Source organism: Hylaeus volcanicus, chromosome 4, assembly GCF_026283585.1.
Source record: "Hylaeus volcanicus isolate JK05 chromosome 4, UHH_iyHylVolc1.0_haploid, whole genome shotgun sequence".
NCBI classification, from domain to species: Eukaryota; Metazoa; Arthropoda; class Insecta; order Hymenoptera; family Colletidae; genus Hylaeus; species Hylaeus volcanicus.
The window spans coordinates 19,106,926-19,130,669 of record NC_071979.1 but is presented as its reverse complement, the minus strand read 5'-3'; the positions used below and the strand labels follow the sequence as shown (position 1 = coordinate 19,130,669).

Below are 23,744 nucleotides of genomic sequence, written 5' to 3'. Positions count from 1 at the left end.
CATAGGCTCGCGATACACGACGACATAGAATGTAACGTTAATTATGGCGTTTGGCGAAACGCGACATAAGGTGAACAGAAAAAGAAAGATAAAGTGATGGTGTCCAGGGATTGATACTTACCGACAGCTGGACTGGGGGGTTGGTTGGATTTATGGGACTCGCCATCCATGCTAAGGGTCATCACCACGGGAGGTAGAACGACTATTTGATTCCATGGCACGAACACGGTCCTCGTAAGGGGTTTGAAGGGGCTACGCTGGAACTGAAGCGTCACTGCACCGCCGCCGTTGACCAGCACGTCAAACCTGATCGAAGTAGGTAAATGCATTTCAAACTATATACCGCTTCCGGTATTGCGTTTGGGGTGTCTGCCCGATCGATAAGAGATACGTGTTCGCCTCAACCCTGGCCGACTCGAGAGGGTAGTTTCAGGTGTTCGGGGAAGAGGAGGAGAATACTCGTTGCGGCGAGACAGGTTCCGAAGATTGTAATAGACTTATTTTGTGCAACAAAGGAGCAGTTTTGTCCATTTTCTCGCGTTTCTGTTGGACGGAGTCGTATACTATTTCAGATAGAATTTTTTCTTCAAATAACTCGCGATGGTCACTTTCGGGTTACAGGAAAGAATAATTTAAATAGAACTTGAGTTGTGAAGAATTTTATAAAGAATCGAAGGGTAAAAACTGGTGGTTTGTCATCTACTTCGGGTGCATTCGTTAAACGGAAATAGAACGAGTACAATAGTATCCCCTTCGAGGGGATTACCCGAAACAACTTGAGTCGTAGTCGCAAATGTCGAGAATTTCTCCGCGATGCAATCTCTCATTCGTAGTTTGCCATATTACAGTAAAATTTCGACGGCGATCGGAGTTAGAGGGGGAGAGGATAGTGGCAACGGAGGTCAGACTAATCACGCAGGTTTGCACGGAGTAATTAGGAAGCTTTCGACATCATTAGCTCGGGCTTTGATGTGGTTTACAGAGCCAACTCCTCCAGCTCCGTGTTTCAGGATTATCCTCGCCAGGATTACTATACACCTGGCTGATATAGGTGTTCCCGTCGTCTCCTTCTCTCCGCCCTTCGTTACAATGGAGCCTTGATCCTATTACCGAAGGACGTCCAAGCTGGCGTACACGTTAGACGCGCATCATCGTGCACAAATACTACTCCTACGTATGCAGACACCCGTGGGGGATCAACTAACGCCTCCCCCTCCACTTCTCGTCCCAACCCACGAATCGAGAGTGCGTAGATTTTTTTCGTTTCGACTGTCTGATTACGAATGAAAGTCGCTTTTACGGTCTTGGGTGCTGTGTTTCGGGGGATTTAAGGGGAGAAATCACGTTCGGTGTTCGAGTATTAACACTTTCGCTGCGGACGAAAATAAGTTGTCGTTCGCTGAGAGCTGCAATTATGATATTCTTTTTAATGAAAAATTTCTTACAAATGTTCTAATATGATTTATTTTGAAAAACATATATTTGTGGTAACTTATTTTATATATATAATATCATTGCCGAACAAAAAAAAAAAAAAATGAAAACTGGTAAATAACGAAAACAACCATATATTTTCAGTTGGACGCACATGTGCGTCATCCGCAGCGAAAGTGTTAGGTAATGCCGCGAGTTACGTTGGACAGAGTGTTACGCGAAATAGAGCTTCGTTGAGTTGACACAAATTTTAACCACTTGCGCTGGCAAAAAATTCTAAACTAATTAATTTTCGACCTAGAACTTTCAATAGTTTTTCGAAGGGAATATAGAGCATCGATTGATTATAAAATTATACAAATCAAGGATCAAGAATAAGTTATTCTAAAATTTTCAACAATAAAAATCATTAGTAAAGATTATTATTGAAATTCAAGATAATCAACACAGAATATAAGGAAAAAATAATCGAAGAATAAAATGATTAAAAGGTATCGATTTTTAAACTTTTTGGTTACAAACAACAGTTATTAGTGTCCAATACTTTTTCGATTGCTCAAAGGAGTTATCTATGAAAGAAATTCATTTTGATCACTCATAAGTTATGAGTCGTATCAATTATCAATGAGAGAAGTTCATTTTAATCGCTTACGATACCATTTACCGACAAAAGAAAAAATTTTCGGTCACTTGTAATCCTTATTTGTAACCAATACGATTTTAGTCGATGAAATATTTGTTATACCATCATTTTTTTCTTTTTACTTATAACAGTTATAGTCCCTGATATAAATATAATGCACGTTGCTTTTGTTTCTGTGACAATCGCATGACGACGTACATGCCACGTCGTTTTTGTTTCTGTGACAATCGCATCACGACGTGCGTGTCACGTCTTTCTAGCGCAAGTGGTTAATAAACGAAATTGATTAGAATTCTACTTACCATCCGTCCGCTCTGGTCAACGTGAATCCGAAGCGTGAGTCCCTGTCCACGGACACCCTGATGCCTATTATTCCGATCCCTTGCTCGGTCACAACTTGGCCTCGCATCACCGCAACTCGACTGTTACAAATCAAACATATATCGAGGTCTTTCGAAGTGGGATCGTGTCGTTGATCTGTCGACCCGCGGAACGCTGATTCGACGCTCTCGAATCGTTATATCAAAATTTAAGACGACTTGAGGGAGTGGAGAGCAACGATTTAGTAAAAATTAATACGAAAGACAAGTCACAGTCTTAATCTATGGACAAAGGTAGCGATGGATCGTAAACAATAATAGTCAACACCGTTAGAATATTTCGTAGGAATTACAGACAAAAGGAAATGAAACTTTGGGTAAAATCAAGAAAAATTGAAGAGTAAGATAACATATTCGTAATATTTAATGATCGAATAATACCTGCAGAATTAAGACCGAATTCTATACATTTATTAACGGACTTTTGTTCGATTTCCCTCAATGAAAAGTTCAAAAAATAATAAAATAATTTCTATCTATTTCTACCTGTTTGCTCATAGATAACTGATAGTTCGTGAATGATTGTCTGAATCTACCAGAATCTATCATAAAGAGAAAGAAAGATCGGTCGCGAGTCGAGGTCCGCCCTATCAGTGGAATGAGTACAGTGTTTGACCAGACACGCTCCGCACTCCCTGAAAAACTGATCTTTCCTTCTCTCAGCGATACATGGGACTCCGAGTCAACGCTGAAGTGCCTCCAGCCAAGGATACATAGAATCGGTTCAACGAGTTCCCTCCTCTCTCTCTTTCGTGGCGCAACGGTATCCCGAGGCAAGGACGGGCTAGCGCGAGAACAATCGATTCCGTCTGTCAAATCAGGTTCCGCGGTCAACGGTTCAATGCGATCCAATATTCTCGCTTCGCTGCCAATACGATCCGCGACTCCATTGGGCGGCTGGCGTGCGCGTTGGCCCGCGCCAGAGGAGCCAATGCCTACGGACGAACCGGGAAACGATACAAATTGATTTTACAAACGGTGGTGCGTTGTGGGGGGAGGGGGGAGGGGAGAATAACGCAACGCCAAGACTATAGCGCCGCGCGATATTTGTCGCAGTCGCGCGTGTATCGGCAGTGAAGCGGGAACATATCCACTTTTTGTTTTTTTTTGTTTGGTTCATTCACTTTTTTTTTTGGTGTCTTGTTTGTGGATTTTGTTTTTGGTTATCGAGCACTGTTTTTCGGGTTATCGGGGGGTGTGTAGGGGTAGGGGGTGGGGGGGTGGAGAAAAGATCATTCGGCAAATGAAAGGAATGATCGTCCCGAGGTAGGTAAATAAAAGGGGGGTATATTCAATCGGTGTTTTGGTTACTTTCGTGAGAGTAGAACGCATGCATATATGTCATGTAATAGATACGTAATAGGCGTAATGAAAAAAGTATGGTACGTAATAAATTCTCAAAGGGCTGGATTATCTGCGATATATATATATATATATAATATATATATAAAGTTGGAGTATGTTAAGCTGAATATTTTAAGCGTTCTGTGTAGTGCTGAATATAATGAGATCGATGTAGGTAGGTAGATAATAATAATAATAATAATAATAATAATATATATATAGAATATGCGGTGTATCGCGCGCATCCATACGCAGCCTGTCACAGTGCCTTTTATTGAATAATGGTAACGCATGTAAACAAGGTAACTATATGGGGTGACGCTTAATCGCATGTCGATGCTTCGAGGGACGGATCTGGAGTAAAAAAACAAGAACACGATACGGAGATAGGTTATGCAGACTCTGCTTGTCCCAGCCTAATTCAAGAAGCGTACTGTCTTCTTCCGTGGAATAATGATAAAATAGGCGAGGTTACTTTTGAGAAAAATATGGTCTGTATGTGAGAAGAACAGCTGTCTGAAATAATAGAAAATGGCGAATAAATACTTATACTAAAACGACATTATATTCATAACCTAGATGCTTCAACTAATACCTCCCGATTTCTGATAGCGTTACAAAAAATCGAGACTACAATAAGAAAACTATTGTTTCAAATGTTTCAAATTTTGTAAGTATCATTTTAGCTTCTTACTGTTTTCTATGTACTTTTCCACACCTATAGAAGATCCTTGAAATTGAGATATTTATACTAATTACATTGAATTCGATCCTGCTTACGAATTAATGTTTAAATTTATAATTTTCCATTCACGATCCTCCTTTTAGCCCTCTGATGGCGCTATCGTAGTCACCCTAAACGTAACCTATACACTTCTCACTCGCATAACGTTTCTATTCTTGTTCTTTGTTACAGACTCGTCCGTTAAAGTCGACAAGCGAGTAAAAATGTCGTTGCAATGGAAATAATTGAATTAGAAATGTAATAGGCTGCATAGATGCGTTCGGTATGTAGATATATAAATATATTCATCGGTCCCTAAGGGATTGCGTATGGGGGCATGATTCGTTCTTGGAGGATCGCACCGTCCCCCTTTAAATCATCCATGGTCCGAGGACTTCCGGTTGCGCGCACCGTGCCACCATTCGTCGGGTGACTTGGGGATCAAACAACGTGCCGGGGTGCTGATCCTCCAAGTACGAGCACAGCAAGGTGGCAGGCACAGTCCTCACTACTGGTAAGTCCAAACCATAGTGAATGGTTAAAAAGAAAAAGAAAAGAAAACGTAAGAGTGAACCAATCGAAAGAATGAAACGGAAAATAGAGAACGGATGCGTAATTAACGGTCTCGAACACACCGAGATCTCGAAGGTAGCAGATATCAAGCCAACATATATATTTCTTTCATATATATACGGCTTGAGCGATGGAAAATGAAGAAAATAAAAAGAGAACGGACGGTGTCTCGGTAAAGAGAGAGAAATCGCGCGATACTCCGATCTGTCTCTTTCTTCTCTCTCTCTCTCTGTTTCGTTTCTCTTCTCGCTTTGGTATATCAGATCTTTATCGTGCTTCTTTTCGTATCTCGCGTGTTTCTTTGGCGTCATGGTCTCTCCTCTTTCTGCTTCTTTGCAATCTCTCTTGTCTGTTGCTTATTTTCCTCTTTTTTTTCTCTTTAAATTTTCGTTACAATTCCCGCGCGCGAATCGAACAACGCTCGGATCTATCGTACCGACGCGAGCCGAGCAGCAGTCGGATCTGTCGTATCGACGCGAGCCGAACGACGCTCGGATTTGTCATACCGACGCGTAAGCGAGCGAACTTTCGTACCGACGTGGCGATCGGACTGAATCGATTTCTTATAAAGAGGGTTGTTTCTCGTATATTTTTCTGTTTTTTTTTTTTTTTTTTTGGTACATGATAAACTTTCGGTGGGTAGATAGCACGGATCGGTTCAAGACAGACACAGGGCATTGGTGTACGGGGTTGATGGCACATTGTAAGACAGGTGATAACAGACGTAGACAAGGGACAAGGAGGGATGGTCCTTTCGGGTCCTTTCATGATCATCATCATTGTCATCAGCTTTCATCGTCATCGTTATCGTGTATAGAAAAGCTTTCTCGGTACGGTTGTTCTCCGATTCTCGTAATTGCATGTATAGCTGAACGGACGTAAAAAAAAAAAAAAAAAAAAAAATAGATCTAGACGTGGCAAACACGTTTTCGCATTTTTTTTGTCAGTTCATCGATTTGTGTTCTCTCCGTTACACACTCTTTGCGATCTTTCGATTATTACTGTCGTATCGTAATGCTTCGTAACGACGGAAAAGGAAACAGTTGAAGTAAACAAAAGGTTATGGAAACGCAAGAAGTTTTGGACGCAACAAGAGAGGCGCGCGATTAAGTCAGCGTTTCGTGTGAATGCTAGGGACAAGTTCACTAGAGACAAATTCGAGACAATTTGGGGGTTGTACGTACATAAAAGTGCAAGCCTGGCAACACAAAACAACACAAGACCAGGTATATATATTATGTATATATCGTATAGTATATAAATACACGATTCTCAAACATACTAGAGCCATTTTACGGGGATAGACGTAGCTAACTTAGCGCTAAGGGACAAGAAGACAATACATAACAGAAAAATAAATAGAACAGAAGAGAGGAGACGGCGGGGGGTGACAACATACCGACGACATATCACAGATAACACAGAGACAATTCGTACGATTGTAGTTTTTAATGTAGGTGTGAAAGAGGACCGTCTGGCTGCGCTTTCGTTCGAGGCTGGATACTTGCAAACGCGTTTAAACATCTTCTAATGTCGCGGTAATCCCATACACGAAACACGATTCGACTGTTTACCGATTAAATCAATTTGTTGGATTACAGTCGATGCAAACACAAGTTCTGTTTTAGATCATCGCTCGAGGATTGAACTCTATCCGTTTGTCAGATAGCGACGATTCGAAACCCAGCCTTGTTCGCGAGTGCAGCCATCTGGGCCAAGAACGACAGAAACAAATACACAGGTAGACAGGTAAGTACAGGAAGAAAGAGAGAGAGAGAGAGAGCGAGAATGAGTGAGCGAAAGAGAGCGATAGAACGAAACAAAGGGAACAAAATACAGCGATCAAAAATTCAGAATAAAGAGGATCGAGGAAGGATGAGTCGAACAAGCGAGAAGTTTGATCAAATACTGGCGAACTGAATTGGCAACGTAAACGAATTTATGAACAGGCTTTGAACGGGATTAGGCGACAGGGAAGATAATTAAGAGACAGAGAAATGAAACGGAGGTAAGATAGATCATTAAAACGGCAGGCTAAAGGTAATACATACATATATAGATAGATAGATACATATACGGGACATACGAAAAAACATATAAGATGAATGTACGAGCGAAACGAGCAATAGATGGTACTTTTTGTTGTTGTTTGGATAATGAACGATTAGCGAGAGCTTGAGCTGCAACTTACCGCGGTGTAAAGGAACTCCAGAACGTACTACGTGTGGGAAAAAACCAACGAGAAGAAAGGGCGTTACCACGGTCACAGAACCCGCGTGTAGCGGGCAAAAAACGGACGCGCGTACGCAACATCGCGCGAGCAATCGTTTCCCATGATCGATTCCTGTTGCATCTACGTGGATCGCGTCGATCAGTCAATGTTAAGCAAGGGGAAACGCACGGAACGCGGAGGGTTACCGTCGCGGGAAATCCCCGGAGGTGATTCCCCGCGCAGCCATCGACGCCAGGCGTCGACGGCCTCGGAGCTACCCCGAATGCGTTCTCCGTAACCCCCCAATCTCTCGGACATAGACCCGCGGAATCGAGTGCTCCTCGCAATGTTCTGCACGCCGTTACAGAAACAATAGACGTAGACACACACTAAATCAAGCATACCCATCACACACGCGGTCTTCGCCAGTCACGCCAACATGAACTCAGTCACCCACAGACTCATCCAACATAGAGTGGTATACACGTGACAGACACAAGTTGGAAACTACGCACACACATCACGTATATGATATACATATATATAAGTGTGTGTGTATATATATACATATATGATATAGAGAAAGAAAGATGGCGAGAAAGAGTGAGGGAGAGCTGGGCCTGGTCTCTCCAGTCCAAGTGTCCGATACGTTAACGGGCTACGTTTTCGTCGCGTTTATTTTCGGGATTCAACGCGTTCGATCTCTGCAAGTCGACGAAACGACGACGTTCGAGGAGATCTCCTCTTTTTATCGACGGTTGGGCCCGACGAGAAGGAGGTGCCCTGGACTGACAATGAGAGGAGATTTCATCGAATCGGTCGCCATGTCGGCACACGATCTCGGGAATATTGATTAAGGTGTCCAAGCGATCCCGATGCCAGCCTGAATTTCTGATTCACGGACCACGGATACTTGTATTCCGCGTGTCCAGCCTGGGATTCCATTCTCGTCGCGAACGGTCCATCGGTTCGATGTTTTCGTTCTCGTGTTGGATTTCACTTCACGATTCATCTTGTAACTTTGAAATTTACTTTGACTCTACGTTAACGATCGAAATGTCTCGGAATTGAGGGTTAAATTAAAAAATTCAAGAGTAAGAATATATACTATTCCTTTTCTTGAGATCAATAGTTTGAAGGAAAAATGAAATCGATCCAACGATATTTAAATGTTATTGCTTCACGCCATTTACACGTCTTCTTGTAAGCCAGATCGAGCTCAATTGGCCGTTCAAGCCCACTCACTCAACTGTGAATGACGCTAGGGACTACTATTTGAAGATCAACTTGGCTTTTTAAATGAAACGATCTACAGGATATCCCAAAACTCCTGTAAGAACCGAAAATGGGGTTGACACGATTCTGAACAACAATTTCCGTTATAAAAATGTTGGTGAGGGCTTTATTTTTGAATTATTAACGAAACACACCGACCCATCGCTGTGATCGACCGGACGCTGTGATTGGTCGGTGTTCTTCGTAAATAATTCAAAAATGAAACTCGTACTGACATTTTTGTAAAGGAAATTATTGTTCAGAATCCAATATAATATTCAGACATCCTGTATACCTGATGGGCCGACAGATTAATGAATTCTTAATATACAAGTATCAATGCATCCCTCAAAACTATGCAACCTTTGCGCACAACAAATTAACCACCTTAGGTTAGCAAAAATAGTTTAAAGCAAAGAATCGGTACTTTTGAAGAGGTTATCCATTATTAGCCTTTGCAAACCATATTTGACGACAGTGGTAGGCAAAGCTCCATCGAGGGAGCAACCTTGGGCGGCCAATTGAGCCCGATCGGACTTTTTAGCCACTCTGTTCACTCTGTTGCGTACATAGGCCGACGGTTCTCCCTAAAAACGAGGCTGTATTCCGTTGCAGACGATCGAAGGCGAGGAAGAAGCGTCTTCAAGACGGTGGCAAGGGTGCTCGGAAACGGTGATCAATACCATCGTGCGACACGCAGCGAAACAACGGACACACAACAGAGGCAAACAAACTTTTATCCCGCTCTCTCGACGTCTCTTTCTCAGACACATACGGAACTGTCGTATATATATGCACAAAAACGTGACACGCGGAGACGAACTCCTACGAGGACGCGCGCGCAAGAGCAAAGGAACCATTAGTAGCACGAGACATTTCAAACTTGTGTCTACCATTTCTAGAAATTATTTTATTCGAGCCATCGAGTCGCGGCATCGTCGATTATTTATTTTCTTTCTCCAAGTTTGACGCTCAAAGAATAATCGCTCGATTTGTGTTTCAGATCAGTGTTTCCAGCCTGACGACGCCGAGATTCGAGCACCCTCGTGCGCTTTATCTATGAATCTCCCTTCTTTTTGGTTAAACTGCTTAAACGAATGGCCGAAACAACTGTGGTGATTCACATGAATTTTGGAGAAGCGACACATTTTTGGTCTTTTCGTTAACCGAAAAAAAAAAATATCTTTTTATGTTTTTTGCTATCGCGTAACAGTTCAGATGGTTGAAGGTAGCTTGGTATTTTGCGCGCGCAGTTCGTGACAAAAACGACAATACCGGTGCCTGGAACATGTAAAACTTCACGCGTTTGGCGAGAACGTTATTTAACCGATCGATCAAGATACGGAAAAAGAGTCTCTCGGGTATCTTTTCTCTGTGTGCAGACTTTTTCTATTCTCGTTTCATGAATTTCTCTATTTTTTTTTTATATCTGTTTTCTTTTTTTTTTGTTGTTGTTGTTTCGATTACGGTTTTTTTTTTCAAGTTGTTCAGTCTGTACGTAGAACGGAGCCTCTTACGGTCTTCGGCTGTGGGGTGAATGGTGATCTGGTGGTGGCAGGGGTACACACAGAGGATAAACACTAGACAAAATACACGAATCCCCCGAAATGCGCTCGCCAGCCGCGTGGGCCCACGGCGTCCTGAGCAAATCTTCATCAGTGTTGAACAAAGGGCGCTGACCGTGCGAGTTCCCTTTCCAAAACTTCGAAATCTAATTGAGATTCACTTTAGCCGAGATAATCGTGAAAGGTGCTCGAAATCTTTCTGCTCCACCGCGATAAACAAAGGACTATTCGTTGATTTGTCAATGATATTTCCTTTTTTTCTCGTCTTCTCAGGTGAAAATTCTGAAGGAAAGGATAGTATCAAGTCCCGTAGCGATATAGCGGGCCTAAGTGCAACGATTTTTGTATTAAGTACCATTATTGATTCAGTAATCAAGTGGAAACGCTATCAAAAGATATTAAACTTACTTCGATTGCTGATAGAAGGAACGTGGAAAACTTCTAGATCGAATATTGCAAGGTACTCGAGACACTATCGAGTGGGACAACCTTGAGGATACAAGCTGTCTGGCAGCACCTATTACAGGGTTTTATAAGCTCCGAACACCTGCTGTCTGAGGTGTGCCCAGCACTTTGGGAGCCCTTGTATGTCTTAGCAAATATTCACATCTTCATATCGGAGTTGAACACTCGGTATACGAAGGATTAAATTGATAGAAAGTATACTCAGAGCCACTCCCTGGATAACTGAACTAAAATTCTTGCTCTTTAAGGGAGGGCGACGAGGCCAAAACTAGCTACCAGTAGTTATTGAGACAAAATATTGAAACGTTGTACTTTTATATGGTTATTGACGCTGGCTGCAATGGTGTAAAAAAACAATTATTGAAAAAGAAATTGTATCGAAGAATCCGTACGCTCGTTTGTTCGTTATTGTTCGTGTCTTTATGGTACAATAACTAGTGTATATAAATATAGTATGGTATAATAATCAAATAAATTAATACAACAATTTACTCAATGCCTACTACTCTACTCCATTTTATCTGCAATTTACAACTATTTCTTCTCATAAATTACGTATAGACTTAGTGTCATAATGTCATGTCATAATGTCATGAGCACAACATTACAAAATGTAGCTATCGGGGTAAGATTTTTTTTTAAATACTCCTTAAAAAATAACGAACGAACAAGCGTATGGATTTTTCTATCTGACTTCTTTTTTCAAAAATGCGAAGAAAAATTGTGGAAACATTTCTTTGTTTACACCATTGAATTCAGCTTCGGAAACTATATAAAAGTACAAAGTTTCAATATTTCAAGACCGAAAAGAAAAATTTGAACAAAGGAATTAAGTTTTTAGGAATTAATTTTCACGGGAGAACTTCATTTATTTCGTTTTGGAGCTGTTTCGTTTAACACTAACTATCCTTCCCTCGACTAGAAATTTTGAAAAGCAGTGATCTACTGTCAAAAATGATTCCCCTCGGAGTTTACAGCTAGTTCACGATTGGTCAGACATGCTTGTTTGGAACGCAAGCAATTAATATCGTCGAGCACAGGTCAGGAGGCTCCTTTGATCGCCATTGCTCCCGAGATGATCACTGACGCGTTTGGCATTCGGGGGAGGGAGGGGGTGAAACACGAGGAATAGGACGGTCAGAGGGGTTTCGGCGGGGGTAGTCACCCACCGGGTGTGTGTGGGGGGGGCTCTCTTGATAATTCAGCTGTCACGGATACACACCGAATTGCTTTGGTGCAACGGTATTTAATCTCGTTTAATCTCATTTCTTTCCATGCTTTTTTATTTTTCTCTCGTTTATTTCATTTACTTTTTCGTTACTTATATTTTTTATTTTTTTCGCAATCAATTGCTGCTCACGATGGGGAAAACGTGAATATCGGATTTCGCGCGTCACGGATCACTCTCGTGGCCGTGTTGGGGATTCCAATATCTTACTACCGCCCACCGACGAAACGGAAAAATAAAAATGAAAATCCTTATTCGTTTTCGGTTCCCGTGCCACGAATTCGAGCGACGCGACGACGAGGTTTCGATGCGACGTACCGACGGTGCGCAATTTTTCTGATGCATAATCTCTCACTCGCGATAGTATCCGCCAAAATCTTGGAACGTTGGTAAAGCGACGCGAAAGTAGGCGTATTTGGGGAATTTCTCGTTAATAGAAAAAGAAAGAAACTAATATTCTCTTTTGTTCTTGTATTTTGCCCCATCGTGAAGCTTCGTCGGGAAATGAAACGCGCAAACTGTTCAATGAAATCATTACGACCGTGTGCGCGTAATCCTCGTCTGCGTTTTGAAAAAGAAGCTGACTATTGTCGTGTACAATGGTCTCCTCTTGTCTTCGTGAACGCATACTGCACAATTTCGAGCTTTCCATCGACGGGCGTGCCGTGACGACGAACATAAAAAATGTTCTCTAATGAAATCAATGATTTGCGCAGTTCTCGTGGATGATAATAAAACGAGGAAAGTAACCGGCACGGTTTCACGCGGTTTGAAATTGTAAAAGGCCAAACTATGACACGCAGCTATCGCTATACTTCGATTTCTTTCGTTGAACGTTACATGTATCGGCTTATCGTCGATCGAGCCAGTCGTTTTTTTCATATATTCAAAGATGTTGATTATTCGGGCTGAGACGTGGAAATCAAAACCCAAGAACTTCTTTGGTGACTCGGATTTGGGGAGATTTGAATATTTTTAAATTAAATACATTCATAGATATTCGTAGCATTTTGAAACAAGGCTAGGAAAAACACCCCCTTCCGAAGAATCAATTATTAATTAATGAATCAGGAATTCATCATTTATGTCTCCTGCGTCTCTTTCGAACGCCTTAACCCATCTGGATTAAATTCTATTCTAATTTCCATTCGTTTCAATTAAATTTCTAAATATCACATTATTCAAATCCAAGACTTTTAAGAAGTTTGTGAAAATTCTGAGAGCGCAACGACTTGCTCAATCGCCTAGAATATTATTCTCTCACATGTCGTAAAAATAAGGAACTAAGCGTTCTATATTATAATCACGGTAAACCGAGTAAATAGAAGTGATCGATCTTACCTTTCGGTGTACTCGTTCATATGAGCGTAGCTTTGTACGCTGTTCTCCTCGACGAGGAATTTCACGCGTTGATAAAAGGACGCGGTGACGCTGGGCGGTTGTTTGCGAAGAAGAACGTCCACGGGATTATTACTAGTAAGGCACATGATATGGTCTGCGCAAGTTTTGTGCGAGCAACACTCGCTGTCAGAACAGTCCATCATGCCATCTGAGGAACATTACTTCTTAGAATACGTATCGACAGCCTCGACACCTTGCTATAACGTCGTTCATGCTTATGGTCGTGGCGTACTTTCGCTAATAAGAGCAAGGAGCGCCCCGGATGGTCTCTTTTTCTCGATGGAAAGTGGAGACATAGTTTATCGAACAGAGATGGGCAAAATTCTTGTCTAGATAAAGATGTACGAAGTGGAAACAGCACATTTTGATCAGACATTGGTAAAGTTTTATTCAAATAACAGAAAACGAATGAAACTTGCAGAAAAATTGTAACGATGGAACGATTAGAATTTTATTTTAACGATAAATGAGTAACACGTGTTTATCTTTGATTCGTTATTTTCCACATTTAGATCTGGATCAGAATTTTACTTGTCTCTGTAACGTTTTCCATCATACTGGGTGATTCTGCAACGTACAGTATGCATCACCGAGTATGAATCACCCTGTACACAGTTTAGACATTAAAACGAATGTGTGCCCCGAAATTGTGATCTCTAAAAAGCAACAACTTTACGACTGTGGCTCCCAGCGCTGTCTAAGTAGAATAAGGCTGTTTTGGTCAGACACGTAGAGCGTCCCAAAGTAAGTTCCGGTTGAAACAGTAAAATTACTTTAAGCGGGTATCTTTAAACATAATTTCTTCTTTAAATCCATTGAAATAAATTAAGTCACAGGATGACCTCCCGAAAAAATACAAGAATATTACTTTTACCTTATCAAATTTTCCACGAAAGAGAAAGAAAGAAAATATTCCCTATACTGTTCTGTCATGAAATTAATAATTTGGGTATCGTAAAATTGCGCTTACTCAAAGACACTCTTTAAATTACAAAATGTTGAAGTCAGCCACATAGTGGCTCGACTACTAAACAAGAGAATGTGTAGGTGGCGTCGCGCCGCTTAAAACGCGCCGGATACTCACCTTGATCGTTATCAATGAAATCATCGCACTCCATTTCGAGACGTATGCTACAATCTCTACCAGCCCAGCCAGTCGAGCACTCGCAACTATACTCGCCGTCCTGCAGAGTGCACAGTCCGTGGCGGCTGCAACCGTTCTCGCATCCAGCTATCAAGAAATCAGAGCAAATACTTTAATCCACGGTGTCGTCGGACGATTAAAGCTAATTGGAAATCGATGTTCCTTTCGTTCCAGTCGGTTGAACGGAACACCGGTTGTTTCGGGGGAGAAAAATCTATTACGCGAAAGTAAAACGAATGTGTACCTGTATGCACGCATGGAACAGTAAACCATGGTAGTAATTTGGCAAATATTGACTTTCTAGAATTTTATCTAACGAAAATTTAACCCTTTGTACTCCAGAGGTAACTCTCCGCCACCACTAGGTTCTTTTTAGGTTTAATTTCATTGGAACTCGAAGTGCCAATAAAATGATTGTCTTTGAGGCAAAGGTGACCTGATTCTCAAATCTCAGATTAGAGATCTCATTTTCGAAGTCAATATAATCTTAGCATTCGTGGCAATAGAGTGCTGAGAAAGCATCAAGCTTTCTGGTAGATACCAGAAAAAAAGGTTTCGAGAGCAAAGGGTTAATATATAGGCGGCTAGTGTACAAATTATCAAGGGTGGATACTCGAAGCTTCGTTTAGACCTCATCAGTGCGAAGGACGCTTCCTCTTAGGCCACTTTTTGCAGAGTTCGATACACTCTGAGTTCAATACATCGCCAGGTTCGATACACATAACCCTAAATTTAAAAGCGAGTTTGTCGAAACGAGAACGCAGTCGCGAACGATTTACTTACGCAGGGTGCAGTGTCTTCCGTTCCACCCTTGGCTGCAGACGCATGTACCATTCTTGCATTGGCCATGCTCAGCGCAACGAGGATCGCAGGGCTTCTGATCGCACTTGGTCCCCGTCCAGTCGTCGTTGCACCTGAAAGACGAGGTCCGCGAATTAATTGCATTCCTCCCACCCGCTTTTCTTTCCTCCTCCTACGCATTCTTCGGCCTCGAAAGTCGTGAAACTTCGATTGGCCCGACAACGCGACAGAGATTCCTTAAAAAGGGAAAAAGAAAGAGAGAAAAAGGGACAAGCCTCTCTCGGTGTCAGGAAGCTTTATCGTCGAATGTAAAATTGATTCCCTCTGCCTCCGAGCCCTCGCCAGAGAAGAAGAGGGACGCGAGTTCGAGTTAGGGGTTCAGTTTCGAAGTTGCCCGCCCGCTGAGAAAAGTTTTTGCACTTAGAGGCTCTTTCACGGCGGCTGCCGGCCGATGGAACAAGAGGGAAGACGAGGAGGCGTCAGCTTTAGAATATGAGAAAGGAGATCCTCTTTCGCGTCCTTGATTCTGACAAAGGGATGGTAGGAAGGGACGACGACAGTCCTTCGAGTCGTGATAAGTTGGCCCCACCGTCCCTTCCTCCCTACCTAAGACAGAGCCTTTTTCTCGCAATTTTTCACCTTCTTAGTACGCTCTTCTTAGTGCCTCTGATCTCGCCAGCAATTTAGCCATTTTTAGCGCATTCTTTCCCCTCGTCCACCACCCCTTCTCGCGAATCTGTCGCGTCACTATCTTTTGGGGGAGAAGAACTCGATGTCGACTATTGCTGGATGTGGCTTCCTTTTTTTTTTTAAGCATCTCGAGGAATTGTTCTAAGGATACCTTGACTTTAAGTTGTTGGATAACAGAAGGCGGTGGTGGTAACGGTATCACTGATCGTCAAGGTTTGTTTCTCTGGAGCAGTCGTGTTCCAAATGTATTGTACATCATATTGGTCACTCTTTCTAAGTCTACGTTCCAGTAGTCTTTCTCTTTGAACATTCGAGTACTTCGAAGCCTCGTACGAGGTCCCTCTGCCTTAAATGAAGTGTAATTACCACGATTTTCAGTCCCATTATAGATACTATAATTTTTGTTAATATTTTGAAAATACTACAAAGAAACCTTACAAAAACCGAATGTCCACTTCAACCAGACACCGAGGGAGACCAAATCGAAACGTTACTATTTCAAGCAACAGTGGTGGCGAGTAATCCTGATGCTCTTAAGCTGAAGCCATTCGTCTCAACCCCCCACATAAATCATGGTCCAATTTTTTCGCGTGTGCGTGAAAAACGTGGACGAAAAGCCGGGGCTGAACCGGCTAAATCGTAGCTCGGATGAATTCTTCCGATCCAACCGAGACCAGGGAGGGGTTGAAGAGCGAGAGCCAGAGGACGCATCCCTCTTCTCATTCAATTCGTATTCAGGTAACCCAATTCACGATTCCTGTTTGAACGCCCACGAAGGGCCCATAAAGGACGGTGATACAAAGGACATGGATATATATATATATATATATGTCTGTGTGTGTATACAACGTGTATACAACTGTGTGTGTACTGACTTGCAGAGACCCTGTTCGCAGGTTCCATGAGGTCCACAGTCGAGGCCACAGCTAGGCTGGGAGCAATCCACGCCGGTCCAATGGCCCTCGCAGACACAGGTAGCGGACTCCAGGTCGTACGTGCCGTGATCGGAGCAACGTGGCAGACACTGGTACACCTGCTGGTCCACCTGGTTACACTTGTCGCCTTGCCAGCCAGCCTTGCAGTAACATTTGCCAGATACGCAGGCGCCGTGGCCGCTGCAGTTCGGGTCGGGACAATCCACTGAAAAGTGAAGCAATTGTTTTTGTTAAGAAGAATCGAAATGGGCAGTGTGAGAAGGTAGTGAAACAGGAGTCTCTCGAGAGGTGATGTTTCCTGTATCGGGTTAGTGTTGGGCATAATCGTAATCATAATTACGCTTACGATTGTAATCAAATGTTTTCGAGTTGTGATTACGATTGTAATCAAATGTTTCAGAGTTGTGATTACGATTACGATTACGACTGTAATCGCAATCAAATTTGTGATTACGATTGTAATTATAATCGTATTCGCAAATTTTTCTGCGATTACGAACGTATTTTCAGGTGTTTTCAGACATAGAAATTTATTGCCTCAATACCGACTTCAGATTTGCGTTCCTCACCCCCCCCCCCCTCCCCCAACATCTAGAAAACCATGCTTCCGTCAAAATTAAAAATTTTTAAATGTTACCCTATCTAGGCCTACTCTATCGGCATGAATATTATTTTAACTGAAAATTTTTAATTTTCAATTTTGACGGAAGCATGGTTTTCTAGATTTTTGGGGGGTGAGGAACGGAAATCTGAAGTCGGTTTTTAGGTTTAAAATTTCTACGTCTGAAAACACCTGAAAATACGATCGTAATCGCAATCACCACTCGAAAACACTGGTTCAAACATTTTTCCAATGTTTATGTCCACGATTCTTATAGTGTTTGAGGAGTAATGCTGCTGCGGAGTAATGAAGTCGTAAACTACCTAAATGTTCGGATTGGGAAGTGTCCCTCACAGACCTAAGTATCTATGCATAGTTTGGGGCCAATACAGTCTATCAAAAACTGCGTGCGACCACTTAGTTGACCATACCATTGACGATGTGTGCGAAGATTGAACAGAGTATGATGAGACGCGAAGTTTTGAATACCCTGTATCGATCCAGCCAATTGAGGCGCACAGGTCGACTGTAGATGTTTCCCAATTGAGACGCCTAGGCTGCCTATAGAGGTTTCCCTATTCTAATAAACGTGAATGATGATCGACGCGATCAATTATACGGTTAATGGATTAGCGACGTACAGCTTCTGATATACTGTAGTACTGCAACCAATTGAGACAGTTGTGCTATACATATACAAGCAAATCCCAATGTAGACACCTCTGTTATATATAGAGACTTCCTAATCCTAATACACATGTCTCGCGATCGACATATTAAATCGTGCTAACTGTGTCGATTAAGTGAGTTAACCTTCCCCCATATGCAATTCTTCACGTATTGTAGCGATCTAATCACTTGTGATGCCGCTATGAGCGTCCCAATCCAGACCCTCAAGTTGTTTATACACGTTTCCAAAGTCTAACGTGATCGATGGATGACGCGATCAATCATACTGTTAATGGAATCACGAGACACAGATTTGCTATGCCCCTTCAACCAATTGGAATACCTAAATTGTCTATAGACGTTTCTCGATTGAGACACTCGCAAGGATTACCTTTAATCATACTCAATGGGTGTGTTGATATTTAATTTTAACCAGTCGGCTGTGTTGGATATACTGAGTATACTCGTTATGGAGAAGTGGTAGTATTTTGTGTCACGACGTCACGACGTGTATACTCGTCGTGCGTAAAATTTGGTTTACTTTTTCGTTTAATATACATATATGTATAAGACAAAATGATAATGTTTGGGATTTTCCGGAAATTAGACCAAAGTAGTTCCATTTAAAAAACGAAACTTCACCGACATATCTTTTAAATTAATAACATAAAGAAAATTTCGTTTACGGCACAATACAGATCCCATTTTAAGCCTGCAATTTACCTGTGAACACTTTTTTCGTAGGTTTCATTGGTTATCTATTATAGCTAGACTGCAAGTGAAAATATGAGAAAATGTACGAGAATGTGCGTAAATGCAAAGATGCATAAAGTATCGACAATAAGATGTATGTTACACTGTTTACAAAATGAGACATACTTTCACTTAAATCTCAATTCTCTGAATCTGTAACAATCTGTACAATTATCGCCAAAGAATGATTGCCTTTTTCGAAATTAAAATTCAAGTACTAGAGAATATTCCAATATTCAACTTTGAAACGTTTTAAATGGGAAATGTATTAGTAATCCCTCCAGGCTCTTACTTGCAACTCATCTAATCTAAAAATTCCCAGACAATTCGTTCGGAAGATCCTGGCGATCACGCAGATAAAATGTGCGCTGATTTAGATTTTATCGAATCTTTTGAATTGTTGGTCATACTCTGACCAACCATCTTTTCAGTGCTATTACAAATTAAAGTACCGGAAAGAATTATTATCCTCAGATCAATTCGATCGCATTCGATTAACGGAATCCTCTGTTGCAAGGAACGAAGGTAAGAGGAGGATCCAAGAGGATCGGCTCTTACGGTTGTTTTCGAGGCGTCTCGGAAGGAGGTCGTCTAGGTGGGCGGTGATTGCGCCCTGGGCGCCGACGAATGGGCCAACTTTTTAAATTATGGCATCGGAACAATTGCATTATTCCCGCGGATCCCAGCTGCCCCGGGGAAATTATGAAACTTAATTCCAAAGCGTCCCGGCGACGCGTTGCGTGGTGCCATTCGCGTCGCGCCGCGCGGGAACGGTTATGTGTATACAGCCGGGGACGTTCGTTGGCCTGAGATGAGGGAAATTCCTCGTGGATTCTTTGCCGCGTTACGTATGCGTCGCGTACGTCGAACGGGATCACCAATTCCCTCGTTTTTATTAGAACCGCGAGCTTCATTGATCTGCGAGCGGAATTTTTGTAATATTTTCGCTTTTACATGGTCACAGGGTAAATCGACTCTCAGAGAGGGTTTCCAAGAGTATCGCTTGGATTCTCGCAGTCGATACCAGTTTGACTTACGGTGCATTTGACTAATCTACGAATGGCTCCTTAGTTAACCCCTTGAGTACCAAAGGAAATTTTTATACATACCCGAGAAATATCAGACAATTTTAAGCAAAGATGCACGATTGTGAGCAAAAATGCATATTTCGGTCAAGTTTATTTTAAAGTTCATGAAATGTTTACGGAATGTTAGAAACATGACGGATTTCCTTTTTTTTACTAAAGAAATAAAAATAAAACTTTATAGGTTTAACAAGAGATAAAAGACAGTAAGTGTAAGTAGTGTTATAACAAATGTTATTTGTTTCGCACTATAAAATAAACGAAACGAAACATCAAGGATGAGATGGCTAACCTGACACGTCTTTTAATGCCTACAGTAAATGTAAGTAATGTTGTAACAAATGTTATTTGTTTGAGATGGCTAACCTGACACGTCTTTTAATGCCTACAGTCTCTCTTTAACAGCCCTCGAAAAGGACCTAACGTGTCCTCAGCGGCAGTCTCGGTCAACTTACGCCGTCTCGTTCTCAGAAAAATGAAAGAAGAGAGTACGCTACGACGGAACCGTGAGGTTGTCAGAGACAAAGCGTTGCGCGCTTCCCGCGAATAATTTCGCCATTCGTTCCAGACGTTATTTTTCTACGGCGGTAAAGTGGACTGGGCAGAGTCGAAGTTCTAATGTTGATCTATTCGAGTATTTGCTTCCTGCGAACGGTACTTCTTGTAGACATAATTGTATTCTAAATTGCATCAGGCGGGAACACGTTTTTATATAAAGGATCTAGAGAGGTTCTGCGATATGTCGACAGAAACATCAAGTATTTTTAAAGGGAAACTGGGAAAAGTTCCTTGGGTGCATGATTGTCGAAATAGGGTCGAAACCTTCGATGGGAATTATCGTGAATGACAGACTGACCAAGAATGAATTACAGTTGTTTAAACATGGTGCTCTAAGCTCTAATCTCTTTCGAGGAAAACATAGACATTGTCCTTCGCAGTTCTAGTGGGCAGTTCCAGATCGGACCCTCGATCACGCTTGATAGCGAATTAAAACAAAAAATTTACACTAAAAAATAAAAGAAGATTGATTTACGTCTCTTTCATAATGGACGATTCGTGTCTTGAATCTCTACGGGTATAGCGTTGGCAGGGCGCACGCTTGAATTATGGCGGAAATTAATGGCGCCGTGACAAATATGAAGAAACAACATCCGACGCAGAAATAGACTCAGGGGTAAACGTTCACCGCGAGCCACGTTTCCGTTGGTCATTTTTAACAGTTAAATTATTGCTCGACGTCGCGTTGCTCTTTGAACACAATGTCCCGGTTAATGAACTCAAGCTGGCATCATCCGCATTTCAAATTCTGCGTTTCCGTGACACCGTATCGTTTCCTGCGTTCCATTCATTTTTCAGCCAGCTTGTTTCTTTCTCGTCGTGAGACGGAACTAATCCGAGGGACAGGAATAACCGGCAGGACGTAATGACACGCGACGGTGTGACTTCCTGTGTAAATGTAGCAAGCTGAAAATTATTCCACTACAGCTATTATTTGATGTGTTTCGAACATTAGATATTCAGAGTGGGTTGGTATGTCGTATGTTGGTTTATAGGTCTGATAGAGACAATGTATACATATTTAAAATGGCATATTAGAATTGATCTGACAATCGTAAATAATATATGTGAGAAGTTTTAGACTTACGTTTGTCGCAAAAGTCGCCTTTCCATCCAGGATTGCACACACAGGATCCCCTGACGCACTGTCCGTGCTGATTGCAATCAGGAACTTGGCAGTCGCCTAATGGTATGTCGCATTCGGCACCTTTCCAGCCGTCTTCGCAATGGCACATACCCCCGCCGTATTGCCCATGCGACGAGCAAAGCACTGGACACACACTCTTACTGCAATCGGCTCCCTGAAATTTTTACCAATTTCTCAAACTGAAAAACACCGAATTTAAGGACTCCAAATTCAAAGACATGAAATTTAAATACACAAAACTCGGAGGTGTCTGATTTAAGTACCATAAACTCAAAGCCATCGAATTCAAACACTCCGAACTCATAGACCTCGAAGTCAAAGGCTTCGACCTCAAAGACACTGAATTTAAATACCCTAAATTTAAAGATCTTGAACTCAAAGGCGCCGGTACTAAATTCAAGCACCCCAAAGGCGCCGGTACTAAATTTAAGCACCCCAAAGGCGCCGGTACTAAATTTAAGCACCCCAAACTCAAAGATCTCAAACTCAAAAGCACCGAATTTAAATACCCCGAACTCAAAGGCACTAAATTTAAGCACCCCAAACTCAACGATCTCAAACTCTAAAGCACCGAATTTAAATACTCCAAACTCAAAGGTGCCGAATTTAAAGACCCCAAACTCAAAGTCATCGAACTCAAAGGCTTCGATCTCAAAGGCACTAAATTTAAGCACCCCAAACTCAAAGATCTCAAACTCAAAAGCACCGAATTTAAATACCCCGAACTCAAAGACACTAAATTTAAACACCCCAAACTCAACGATCTCAAATTCTAAAGCACCGAATTTAAATACTCCAAACTCAAAGGTGCCGAATTTAAGTACCCCAAACTCAAAGTCATCGAACTCAAAGGCTTCGATCTCAAAGGTACTAAATTTAAGCACCCCAAACTCAAAGATCTCAAACTCAAAAGCACCGAGTTTAAATACTCCCAACTCAAAGCCAGCGGATTTAAGCATCCCAAACTCAAATACATCAAAAGTAAATACCCAGAACTTGAAGACCTCTAAAACTCAAAGTCTACGAACTCAAACAGCCCCGAACTAAATGCCATGGACCTCGAAGACCACGAGTTCAAAGCCTCAGATTTAAAAGACCTCGAACTTGAAGACTCCGAACCGTCTCAGCAGACGGAAACCCCAAGGAACGCACCTGATACCCGTCGATACAGTCGCACTTTCCAAGATAACACGATCCCCTCCCGGAGCAGTCGTTCGGGCAAGTAGTCGAGACTCCTTCGGCTTCTGTGACGACCAGGGTGACCTTGTACGGCTGCAGCTCGTCGTTGTAAACGGAGAGGAACCAACGGCCCGTGTCGAGATACTGAAGCAGACTGACGTTCACCATCATTGGCTCGACGATGGTCCGTTTGATCAGTACATGTCGATCGAATTGACGTTCGTCGCGACGGTTGGCACGAGCTTCTTGGGGAGAAGGTGTTTTCATGAAGCTAACAGCCTCCGAGCTGGCATCTCTCTTCAGCCTGTGATCCACACGGCCACCCTTGACGAACTCCACGAAGTCGTACTGCGTGACGCTGGGTGCGACGTTTCGCCTGCCATAAACGGCGAAGTTCGTGCCCCACGGCAGCGTCAGATTCAGCCTGATGAACGCCGGCTGCTTGTTCCGGAATTCCGTGTTCCAGAAGTTGTACGGAGGTATGACGACCGAGTGGGCGACGTTGTAAGCCTGCAGCTCTAGCACCGCCGGCCATTGCTGAGCGGATTGCTGGATCTGGGGATCGCTTTGTTGGTCTCCCGCGCTGTCAGATGCGCTAGAATGCTCTGCCGTACTCGTGGGCAGCGATTCTGTGAGATTAAGTAGATAAGATGTGTAGTGAGAGTTGTGACTTGTAGAATGTTTGCAATTCATACAGACCATTATGGTATGCGATACCAAAGTAAATGTTGGGATTAAGACGGGGTTCTTTATAGAGTTTGGGGGACTGAATCTGTGGAATTCAGATACTGTGACGATGATGGAATTTAAGCATGCTGAACTCAAAGACTCCCAATTCAAAGATCCTCAACTCAAAGACCCCTAAATTAAAGATCTCTAATTCAAAGATCCCCAACTCAAAGATCCGTAACTCAAAAACCCCCAACTCAAAGATTTCC

The 23,744-nt window shown here is 42.3% G+C and overlaps 1 protein-coding gene across 6 annotated transcripts in view; it reads right to left on the bottom strand.

Moving 5' to 3' along the window:
* Positions 1–23,744, bottom strand: part of LOC128875378 (teneurin-a) — a 770,168-nt gene that overhangs the window by 12,089 nt on the left and 734,335 nt on the right. For 5 of the 6 annotated variants that reach the window (XM_054120900.1, XM_054120902.1, XM_054120901.1 and 2 more), the window contains 9 exons: positions 22,780–23,435; positions 21,568–21,781; positions 16,755–17,019; positions 15,172–15,302; positions 14,329–14,475; positions 13,185–13,392; positions 7,290–7,316; positions 2,380–2,499; positions 122–306 (listed from right to left, as the gene is read on the bottom strand). In XM_054120900.1, the coding sequence (XP_053976875.1) occupies positions 122–306; positions 2,380–2,499; positions 7,290–7,316; positions 13,185–13,392; positions 14,329–14,475; positions 15,172–15,302; positions 16,755–17,019; positions 21,568–21,781; positions 22,780–23,435 (1,953 nt within the window). The remainder of the gene's footprint in view (positions 1–121; positions 307–2,379; positions 2,500–7,289; positions 7,317–13,184; positions 13,393–14,328; positions 14,476–15,171; positions 15,303–16,754; positions 17,020–21,567; positions 21,782–22,779; positions 23,436–23,744) is intronic. The other variant, XM_054120903.1, reaches the window with a different exon arrangement.